Here is a 12,482-nt window from a genome sequence, read left to right on the forward strand (position 1 = left end):
TGCATAAGTAATTTTACTTTTTAAATCTAAAGGCTATACAAGCACACATTACTGAAATATGTACAAGAAACAATATTTGATAAGATGCAGAAAGCACAACACCATCCTTACACAAAATCCTCATCAGGATCCTCCTCAACAAATATCAGAACTAGGAGATATCATAAAAAATTTCTCTCAGCTTTACACAGAGGAAGTAAGTTTTTAGTACACTGTACATAGTCATACATACAGGTTTCATTGCCTAATCCCCCCTTCCCCGTCCTGTACACATAAAAGCCACCACACACTTTTTAAAGACAGTACCTGTGCACTTCAAATGGTTTTCCATCAATCCAAATATTATTATCTGAAAACCAAGAATTCTGGTAGAGCATCAACAGGTCTTTTCCTAAGCCAGATGCGGTTTCTGTTGGAAATTGGAATCAAGTAGACAAAAGGGGAAAAAAACTCTTCCTAATATATATTTACATGTATTGAAATTCAAACTTTAATAGGTGAAAATGGTTTTAAAATGTTCTAATGATGAAATAAATATATAAATGTTTAATTTTTGCATTTGAGGGAGGCATAATTTCTTAGCAGTACTCATGCTAGGCATAAAAAATTATGAAATTCAAACTGGCCAGTAGCAATGATAAGATTCTGAATCATGCAGTTCTGTAGCATGCAATCAATAAAAGTAAATCCTTCATGTTTTAGTTCCTGTGGTAGCCTTTTTAAGCCTGGCACCTTTAAGATAGATTAAAGTTCTCATGATTCCAAGCTAGTACAGAAAAAGATACACCAGCCAGAACTCCTGGGATTCACAGTGCAAAATAACTGAGAACACCAATTGGGTGAAGACTCGGCAATAGTATAAAATAGTTTACTTTGCAATAGTGGGAACTCCTGTTTAGTTTTCTGCATGTTTTCATGTCATTCTCTAGCAACAGTGATATAACACATATGACATGGGTACATTTGTTTTTTTTTTTCCTTTTGATTTGTCTTTTATTATATGAACATTCTTCATAAAGAAAAGAAACGATCAATATACCTAGCAATATACCAGCAAAAAATTAATGATCTTTCTTGATGTGCCTTCTGGGATTGTAAAAAAGTGTAATGTACTCCATAGAGTTCATGGTATCTACAAGACAACAAGGGATAAATAACTGTTTCATCTATACTGCAATTTTCTCTCTTTGGATAGTGGAATGAAGCATTTCTATGACCCTGAAATTGCTAATTATTTAAAATTAAGGTCTGAAACCTAAATTGTAATTGGAACAACCCAGCAGTTTTTAGTGTTAAAATATATTTGTCAGGACATTATTTTTTTCTTTATATATTCAATTATTAAATACAGGAGGTTTTTGAAGGGATTTTGACTTTGAAATAAACTGGATTTTCAGCATAGAATAGAGGGAGAATGGCTATGACTGATGTCTAGGCACGTCTCCACTGGGAATTCTTTTAGAAGTAACTTTATGTTCTCATCTTCTAAATTTTTAATCATGAGTTTTCCTTCTTTGCTTTCACAGTGACCCTTTGTGGGTTATTTTCTTTCACATTATAATATTTCTATAGTTATGGGTTATGTTTTATTTTTATATTTATTATTACAGGTTTTGCATTTACATGCAATCCTTTTTTCTTTAAACCAGTTTTGATAAATAAAAACAAGTTTCATTTTTTAAAAATATTACATAATCTTTGTTGTGACATTGAGCTGAGAGCATGTTGGATCTTCCCAATATAAATCATACATCATTAATATTTTCTATTTACAATATTGTCATTGTTTGTATCATGGAATATCAATAGTTTGAGATATATATCCAAGAAGAGGAAGATTTTTTCTATCATGAAAAAACACTGAAGTCAGAAATAGGGTTTTTGGAGAAACTCATATTCTTCCTGACAGAAAACTTTTACTTACAAAGAAATGGGTTGATCAGAGTCTGTTAGTGGAAATTCAAACACAGCCAGAGGAGTGACTGTACTAATAAAGAAGTCTTCAAATATTGTAATAGAATAAGAAAATTTGGATATTAATGGGTATTGCATAATTTTGTTCATTACTAAGGGTGTTTGTCAGATGGTTCTAATACATTTTGATGGCCCAAAGATAAATCAGGTATTTTACATGACTGTTTTGTGAATCTTTTTGTTTGCAGGTAGACCATATAATTATGACTAAGGATTTTAGTTTAGATTGGGATCTGTCACTTGATCAACACAAAGTTTCCAAAAAATAGTTTACTGTATAGAGCTGGCAAGTTCTTCATTGTATATTCAGGAATTAAATTTTGTTGATATATGAGTCAACTGAATTTATCTTAATAAGTACAGACTTTTAAAAAATTCCTCATGGCACATGTTCTAATTTAGACTATATTTTAATATCTTGATCTATAGTTATAGTTTGGTTGAGAATTACAATATCTAATAAAACATCAGTGGTGTTTGGTAAGAAATATCAAAGTGGTGCAAGATGGTATTTTAATACATCATTATTAGATGATTTTTAATTCTGGATTAACAATGTTTGATTTTTTTCATTAAATAGATGGTCAAGGGATATCATTTGAGAGGCATTTAAAGCTTTTATATAGGTTACAACCATACTATATATATCATGAAAATGAAAATGAAAGGTCTGTATCATAGTAATTTAGAGACGAATGTAATGGAAACTTTGGATAAGAAGTCATACTTTAGAGCTGTATAATGCTTTTAGATCAGTTAACAGGCACTTGATCAATATGGTTTGAACACAGAATATTCATTAAAGTGTATTAACCAGATATTCTGGGAACAGGGAGAAAAAAAAAGGCAAACTGTTGGCTTCTTGACTGACACAACTGAAAAAAGCATACAGGTAGTCCTCAACTTGTGACCATTCATTTAACAACCATTTGAAGTTATGATAGTGCTGAAAAAAGTGACTTATGACTGGTCCTCACACTTACAACCATCGCAGCATGACCGCAGTCATGTGATCAAAATTTGGATGCTTGGCAACCAGGATATATTTATGACAGTTGCAGTGTCCCAGAGTTACCTGATCACCATTTGCAACCTTCCCAACCAGCTTCTGACAAGCAAAATCAACGGGGAACCACATGATTTACTTAACAACCATGTGATTCGCTTAACAACCACTGCAAAAAAGTCATAAAAATCATGTGTGGTTACGTGATGCCTCACTGCTTAATGATGAATTTTCCAGTCCCTATTGTGCTCATAAGTCAAGGACTTCCTGTAATTTATAATAACAGATTCTACAAGGATAATACATTTCATATATGCAATATAATTGCATTCAAATGTAATTGACTCTCAGCTAGATGTCTATACTTGTCTTTATAGTATAAAAATCTTTTATACTATGAAGTATAAGTTTTTATAGTACCACTCAAGCACCTAGTTAGTTTTGTAAATGAAATACATCTTTGTAAGATTCTCATTTTCATTCAAAGGATTTAGTCACATCTCCAACTTGCAAAAGATATTGATTCTATGAAAGTTGGAAAGACCACTTGGGTAATTGGATTTTTACAGAATGGTATAAAAGTCATAGAGATCTTAATTCCCGTAATAAAAGTCTTTTGAAAAGACTCAATTTATCATTTTATGAGGCTTATATAACTGTGATTTTGAAAATGGAAAAGGAAAGAGAAAGGACTCTTCAAACTGTGCAAGCTATTCACTGACACCTTTCTTATACTGTATGTAGTTGCAAAGATTTTGACTGCAACTTTGGCATGAATACTGCAGAAAGTATTATTATCAATAATTAATCCTGCATAATTCACCTTTATGAAAGAATGCCAAGCTTCTGATAATACTAGAATACCAGTGGATACTTTAACAATATATTCTGAGAAACCTAGAACAGCCATTATGGCTTTCTTGGATACAGAAAAAGCTTTTAATCTAGTACAAACAAATTTTCGGAGTTATTACAAAAAAACAGATTTCCACAACATTTTATTTCTTGGATTCCAATCCTTCTGCAAGAAGTCATTACTAATGGGAGTACTTACTCCTCCCATTTGTTGACTTCTATATTGTATTGGGATGAAAATTATATTGATAATATACCATTATGGTCTCCATTAAAAAAATATTATTTGGCATCTTTGAAATCTTGGCAAGAACTTGGTTCTAAATTCTGTAGGCACTCAGTTGCATTACCAACACTGAAGGAGGTCAGGTACCTGACCTTTGGGAAATAAATTAAAATCTGAACCTTGCTGTCATGAAAAATTGACCTTTTGGATAAATCCTTATTTTAAAATGATGGGTAAAAAAACTGGGGAGAAAATACAGATTGAAAATGGGATACTTACCCTTAATTAGATAATTAAAATGATTATGTTCAAACCTTCTGAAAGAATATAATCTGTCAAAAATAGCTAACTGGCAACATATATAGCTATATGCAGCTAAAGCATTTACTACAGGTAGTCCTCGTCCTACGACCATTCATTCAGCAACCGAAGTTACAATGGTGCTGAACAAATGGTGGTTATGACCAGTCCTTGGAGTTCTGGCCGTCCCAAAACCTCCACAGTCATGTGATTGAGATCTGGGCGTTTAGCAACCAGTTTGCGCCTACAAGCAGTTGCAGTGCCCCACAATCACATGATCACCATTTGGAACCTTCACAGGTGATCACATGATCACCATTTGCAACCTTCTCTGCTGGTTTCCCCAGAAAGTCAATGGGGAAGCTGGCAGGGAAGGTCACAAGTCGCTGGGGTAAGACTCTCCCCACCCATGCACTCTCCTCCAGACCCTCTGCATTCATACTGCACTGGCCACTTGTGCACCCCCACGCACCCTCTCCAACCCGCATCGCATCTCTTGCACACACCCTCGCACCCCTCCCCAACTGATGTCATGCTTCTCACACACACCCTTGCAATGTCAAACACCCTCCCTGATCTGCGCCACACTTCTCGCACACCCCCTTGCACCCTTGTGCATCCTCCTTGACCTGAGCCACACTTCTTGGGTACCCCTGCACACACTCCCCAACCCCTCTTCACTTCCTCCCCTACCTGGTAGCAGCCACTTATCTGCCTGCCAAACTGGGACTTGCAGAACATACTAAGTTATTAATGTACTTTGTTTGGTTTGGCCTTGGCAGAATGTGTAAATTCAGCCACAGAGTTTTATGGAATAAAACATGGCTTAGTATAATCTGTGTACCCAAATCAAGGCTTTGCAAGAACCTTTTCACCTGAACAGTGGAGATAAAACCACCAAAATATAATTTCTGCCACTCTTTTTCATGACACTAACAGCATGAACTACAAGGGAAACTCAAAGAAAACTTGAACACATCTAGTCTCTTTCAAGAAAAGATTGGGTAGCTACTTTTCCAGAAGGGTATGAGGATTCCTGCACTGGGCAGGGGGTTGTACTAGAAGACCTCCAAGGTCCCTTCCAATCCAATGATTCTAAGTACATATTACAGCTCTTCTAATAGGCTCGTGTAAACATTGTTGCATACCCCACAGTCTAGTCTGACCAATGCAAGCCTCATTTACTCAGGAGCCAAGTTACAGCCATGAATTATTTATCTTGTTATTGCTTGTGGAATAGCTGTAAATTTTGTTTGAGACAGTGAACAAACCCCCACTGGTGTCTTAGATAACAATTCACACAGTACACTTTAATCTCACCTGACATAGTTACATCACCCTCAGCATCAACAGCTTCTGTAGGAATGTCACTAGCAGCGAAAGAGGAAGCACCACATTCTGTTTCTACAGCTGTATTGCAGGATATCCAGTGATGGTCAGATGTCCTTTCATGGTTCCCCAGCCTCTGCTCTGTACATATTTGATTGTTGTGTAGACTGCCGACTTTCAGACTTTCATTTTCCTTTGCTAATTCAGACTCTGACACTTTTTTCTTTAGCATCTCTTGCTCTGCCTCTGTAATGCTTCTGTCAGATGAATATGCAGCCCTAGGAACAGAGTGTGTCAGGCTCCAATCCCTTTCACAGTGTTTTGGAAATAATTCCCATTAATCTTAGTGGAATTTGCTTCCTTTCCAATTATAACGTACAGTACAATACAAAACATCTCATTGCACAATACAATATTTAAGCATTGCATAATTCCAACCGTTTGACATAAGAATTTTAAGATGCATGTCTTTTAAGAGATAGGATGACCAAGATTAAAAAAAAGTCATTTGAAGTCATTCAGAACACAGTAGAAGTTCAAAATTATTATCTATAGTAACAGCTATAGGAAAGACAAGAAATGATGTATAAACTTCAGTGTTAATACAGTAATAAGAAAAAAGGCATAGACATTGAAAACCTAACCAGTATTGCCTAAAAGTTTATTTTTGGAAGTCTTTCAACAATAACAAAAATTCTGTTGCCTATTTTACAGGGCTGTTTGTTGTTGTTGTTTTGTTTTGTTTTAGCAAACACAGGAATTAATGGGGTTTTAAATGCATTCATTCCCCTTAAAGGTTACTTTTTTCCAAATCTGTTCTGAAATTACCTCCAGAAATTCTAAAATGTATACTGCACTCAAATGAAATATGTCTGTGTTCACTAGTCAATTCATAAATATTCCAGAAAAATATAAGAAAGTTTTTTGGGATGAAATGACTGCCTGGAAACTACAGTGGTCTGTAATCATCTACACTGAAGATACTTCTGTAAAGGAAGAATTTTGAATCCTCATGGATTGCTAAAATCTTGATGATAGAGAAATGTGACTCTTTCATTCAGGGGGGATGGCCAAAAGAATTTTTATGTATAATTGGAAAGACAAATCTATACCTGACTCACAAAACTATTTTACGGATATGTATATTCTGTCAATATTTGTTCTGAGTTTTTTTTCTTGAACAGGCAAGAAAGAGGATCTGCTTTTGAGAAATCTCATATATTTTTAGTTGTGTTGTTCATAAGAAACACATTTATTCCTTCCTCTCTCTCATTTTCTTTCTTTCTCTAACATAACTTAAGTTTTACCTCCACAATGTGCTTCCCATTTGTGTTTGGGATTTTTCCTACCCCCCCCCCCCCCCGTTAGCTGAAAAAGAAAATGGATGTATTTATTTGCTTTTTGCAGGGCCTGGAACTGTTATTGGTTGAGAAAGATGGGGAAATAGTTGAAAAAGCAGGGACAGGGTTGAAAAAGCAGGTGTGCCCCTATCTTTTGCTTGACAAAAACAAAACAAAAAAAATCACAAACACTTAAAAAAGGAAAAGCTATACTGAAATAAAATATGACTTTCTGGAAAATATTTATAAGATAAAGATCAAACCAAAACTTAGCACAGCATACACATAGGATTCATAAGATGATCCACACAAGATACAACAGTAATTTATTTTTGTCTTTTCTTCATTATCAAACTTTAGAGATCATTCAAACTTGCCTCTGAATCAAAAACCAGACACTTCTTTAACTTCTCTCCATGTGGTTGATAAGTTGTTTGCAGTTATTATCTGAAAGGAGCTTTAAAGCACAACTGTCTATCCAGTTAAACAAGAATAGATTAATGGCTAGTTGCTCTAGCTTTATCATTGGCCAAAATTCAACCTGAAAGATTGCATCCAAGAAACGGATCCCACCATCCATTGTATTAAAAGAACAATAGCATCTATAAGTAGAAGAACTATATTAGAGTTCTGGAGCAAAGGGGAAAATGAAATTTTTGAGATCATAAGCTTCATATTTCTCCATGTATCTATTAGTTCTACACTGCGACAACCATAGCATATGGATGATGAAGCTTGGTGATGTATTTATGATGGAACAATCTGTAAATTAATATAAATTATGATGTCCACAGTAGCAAAGTAATTGATCATTACTAACCATTTGGAAGCAAGCAGTGATAGGAAATTGAAGTACCTAATAAAAAGGCATAATATGAAAGGGAGAAAATGCAACAGAATAAAAGAATTGAAAGAAAAAGAAAAAGAAAATAAAACAGATAACGTGTTCATGTTTCATCTTCTTTATAATTCTGCCTTTTATTCCATACAAAAGATATACCATATATTTTTCTTTATTGTAAGAAATGAATAATAAATATTAGAAATTTATATAGCTTTTGGTTTTGCCCTGAACTGCCACAGTAGTCTCTTTTATACTGATTTAGGCTTTAACTAGTCTCTGAGCAATCAAAATGTATAATAATCAACATGCAGTGCCGATGCAGACATTACATATGTCATCTTCTTTTTCTTAGAGCAGCCTAATTGCTGAGTGAGCTAACAATAGCCCGCCGTTTTTTAAACATTCAGTGCACATATAACTGGAAGCAGACCTGAAGTATTAATAAGAAAAGGCAGCCAAACTATAGCATAAAAGCCAGACATTTATAAAATATAATATCTCCTTTCCAACACAAGCCTATTGTCAATGACAGATGATATTACAAAGTGAGTCAGTTTCAATGATGTCACTCAAATCTGAAATCTCATGTGATATACTGTATTGGTGAGGAAGGGGCAGAATAAGACATTGGTGGGCAGGAGGAAGTGGAATGTAAAAGTAACAGAGGCCTAGGTTAAGGAATGAAAAATTATAGTTGATGGATTTAACAGATCTTTTGACCCAAATATGGAAGTACTTACAAAGACCTTTTCTAAAGGTTGTGTTTTGCATTCTTCTCCCAACTAAAATTTTGTGCTATTCTTTGTTGATTGACAGGGGAAGAATCTCTGTGGGTAATCTTCATATGAGCATTCTGTGACTGTTAAGTATATGTCTTCTAGGTTCATTTTGGGTGGAGAGGCTGACTTCTGGTGGAAATAAAATTAGCATTTTATGGCCTAGCTTAAGCTTCCTGAATGCCTCCTGGTCCCAAGGTGTTTACACTTATCCTCATTCATCTATCACACAAGTTCCTATCAAATATGTTGCTCTCACACTGCACTATGTTCCAGTATGGTGCCCATGGGCCTAATACACTGATGGAAATCCTCCCTTGATAGGTACTTCACTTAATGTCCCACCTAATTTTATTATGTATTTTTTAAAGTTGATTTTTAAAATGTTACATGGGAAGCTAAGATACTGCAAAAGAAAATGTCATAGCCTCAGGAATGATTTTTATACCAGGACAGTCTAAAAAAAAATCAATCAATAAATTAGGGGTTGCAGCACAGTGCTCATGAAGTGTGCTCACTTGTCCCTCAAAAGGTAAGCTGAGATGTTAGAAAACATCATGGGATTATAGAAGAGAGCAAGTTCACCAATTTGGCTTTCTGTAAATGAACATTTTATGATGATTCCTAATCACCATGATAGCCATTTTGTGAGAAAGCCATAAATGCTCTGAACCCATGTCCTAAAAAAGTTGGGCATTCCTTAAGTATGTTCTGGTTTGATTAACCATGGCTAACTGAATAAACCAAAATTGCTTGGCTTCATATAACATACCATGCCAACATATCAAGCCTCTCCATGTTTTGGCTTAGCACAATGTGCAAATCCAGTCACAAACACCTACTAGCTAGCAGAGGTCAGATGACACAAAGACCTAAATGCTGCTGGTGTTTTGGTTAGGGCAACTTGTCAACAAGGAAGGCTGGTAAAGGTGATAAGCATAGACTCCTTAACTCAATGCTCAAAGAAGGGCACCCCTTATACTCTTCCTGGTAGAAAACACAGTGCTACAGTGGCTGAGGCAGGGGATGGCCAAAGTCAACACTATGAATAAACAAAGTCATTTTTTTAAACAACTAGTGAAGATAGTCAATTTCTAATAATCTGAGTTTACATAAACAGAAACATCATTTTGAAAAACACTAGTATAAAAGAAATGAAATGTTGAATGTCTTTTTAAAGACATTCTCTGGCAATCTCTTTTCACCAAAATATGGATTTACATTTATTTTGGTAAACTGTTGGCAAATGAGAAAATACTAAATGAAATAAAGAAGCTCTTGTCAAAAGAATTGAAGTAAGAAAGATATCTGGAAAAAAAACCCTGTAAATAGACATCTTTAAACAGAGAAATTAGGTAATAAGCAAGGAAATAAATAAAAAATAAATCTCAGAACAGACATATGATCTCCAAATTTGCTTGAAATGCCATAGGAAAAAAAAAGTAAAAACAACAACAGGGACAGCAGTATTGAAGGAACGAAAACGGACACATCTTTAAATTAAAAGTTTAAATTCCATGGGCAAATATTCTTATGATGTCATTACTAAGTATATTTAAATATACAAAACATGGTCCTAACAAATGGATTACATATCTATCACTCTTTAAAGCAGCTGTATCTTCATTCCAGATTGTTCAGCAGCTCTGGAGGGCAGCTGCACAATTGTGGACAGCTGTTTTAAAATATGGCAGATGGATATTGTTTGTGTCTTCCACACCCAAAATACTCCACAGCCCTATTATATACTGTTCAGAGAAGTGTTTAGAAATACAGGTAGTTCTTGAGTTATCACCATTTGTTCAGGGACTATTCAAAGTTATGACAGCGCCGAATGAGGGGAACTTACAATGGGTCTGCACTCATGATCCAGGCGCTTGGCACCCAGCTCACGATTATGACATTGCAGCAAGTCATGGTCACATGATTGTGATTTCTGACATTCCCTGCTGGTTTATCATAAGCAAAGTCAATGGGGAAGCTGGCAGGAAGTCAGAAGTCACGATCACGTGAGGTCCTCACTTAATGACCCATGCAGTCCTCGTTTAATGACAGCAACCGGACTCCCAGAATTGTTGTTGCTAAGTGGCATGGTCACATGACATTGCACATTGCTTAGCAGCAGAGTTCCAGGTCCCAATTGCCGTCATAACTACCTGTAGTGCAGTGAGCAAGTTTTTGTTTCACCATGTTCCATCTGGACTGTGGCTTCCTATCCTGTGTATAGGTTTCACATGAGGACAATGAGATATTCGGGCATTTCCATTTTTCTAAGAACATTCTATGGTTTGACATAGTCAACACAATCAAGGCCTTTCTATAATCAGTGAAACATACATTAACTTCTTTTTGATATTCTTTAGCTTTCTCAGTTATCCAGTAATAATCTCTTGTTTCTTTGCTTTTCCTCAAACCAGCATGAACATCCAACATCTCCTTTTCCATGTAGGGTCTAATCTGTGATAGATGATCCTAAGCATTATTTTGCCACTATGTGAAACTAAGGATATTGTGCAATAGTTTGCACACTCAGTTAAGTCTCCATTGTTTGGTAAACTTTCCTATTCCTTCAACCTTAATTATTTGTTTCTCAATGTTATAGCCTGCTCCAATTCTTAGCAAACCTCGGATGGGGTATAAGATCAAACCAGACAAAATAAAAAAGTTATACAAAATTAAATATCATTTTAAAAAGTCAACAATAAATATCATGGGCACCCATAAAACTAAACTAACTAAACTAACTGCTGAACACATGCTGGACTATTATTGTTTTGATTTCCTTATGAAATGCCAGCAATCTTGGGAGAAGATAATCCACAAAATGGGGGCTCTGATAAAGAAGGCCTGTTGCTTGATCCACATCCCATGAACCTCATGAGGAAGGGAACATTAGCAACTAACATAGAATATAATTAAAAGTTATGTTCACATTTATATCATTGAATACTGCCCATTTTGCTAGCTTCCCAACAAGCTAATAACTCTGTGGGCTTATTTTGAGGGTTGATTTACCAAATGGGTTTTCCCAAGGAAACCTGAATTAGTGCTTTAATATTCTCTACGATGCCTTGATGAGTGAATTCTTCCCTTATTTCATCTGATAGTTTCATTCTGAACCGGTCCATTTTTCAGCCTACATCTTGAGTTAAAAGCTGAAACTTGGCAGCATATTTCCACATTGAATGCTTATCCTGCCAAAGGTGATTAATATCATGGTTGGCAGTTACTTGTTCAACTGAATCTTTGAATTAACTCTAAGGCATGCCACAAAATTAGTATAGTTGTCCAAATGCAGGCTGTTCTGAATCAGAAGGTAGAAGTTGCCCATTTTATAGCTCTCTCAGTCACTGGAGACATTTTAGGAAGACAGCCATGACAACATATTGTAGTTAAAATTCAGAGTCTGGTAGCACCTTTTGAGGCTAATAATTTTATTTAAAGCATAAGCTTTTGTGGATGCATCTCATGAAGTTAGCTTCACCCATGAAAGCTTATGCCTTAAATAAAATTGTTAGTCTCAAAAGGTGCTATCAAACTCTTTCTGAATCTCAGCCATTGGACTAATTTAAAATTCTAAGCAGGTTCTGTCTATGGGGAAGCCATCCAATTTTAAGGATACATAGTTCCATTAAGAAAGAAAGGTAATATATTTGCCTGATTTCCTATCATACTTGTTAGGCAAGATTGCTAGTGCTTACTGATGAAGGACTGCAGCTACTCCAGCAAGTACAGAATGCTGAAATTAGTCCACAGACCATCGGTGATGATAGATTTTGTCCCATCTGTTGGGCCAGTTAGTTTTCCATCTGAACTAATTGATCCATCTGGT

General features: G+C 35.4%; 1 protein-coding gene across 1 annotated transcript in view; it reads right to left on the reverse strand.

The window, feature by feature from the left end:
- BTBD8 (BTB domain containing 8) overlaps positions 1-12,482 on the reverse strand; it is a 54,235-nt gene that overhangs the window by 30,607 nt on the left and 11,146 nt on the right. Inside the window, exons 3-4 of the mRNA XM_088154241.1 lie at positions 5,682-5,968; positions 307-409 (exon numbers count right to left, since the gene is read on the reverse strand). Of these exons, the coding sequence (XP_088010367.1) occupies positions 307-409; positions 5,682-5,968 (390 nt within the window). The remainder of the gene's footprint in view (positions 1-306; positions 410-5,681; positions 5,969-12,482) is intronic.

This window comes from Python bivittatus, unplaced genomic scaffold (assembly GCF_059951505.1).
Source record: "Python bivittatus isolate LINGU-HERP-01145 unplaced genomic scaffold, Pbiv_v1 ctg000700_np1212, whole genome shotgun sequence".
NCBI classification, from domain to species: Eukaryota; Metazoa; Chordata; class Lepidosauria; order Squamata; family Pythonidae; genus Python; species Python bivittatus.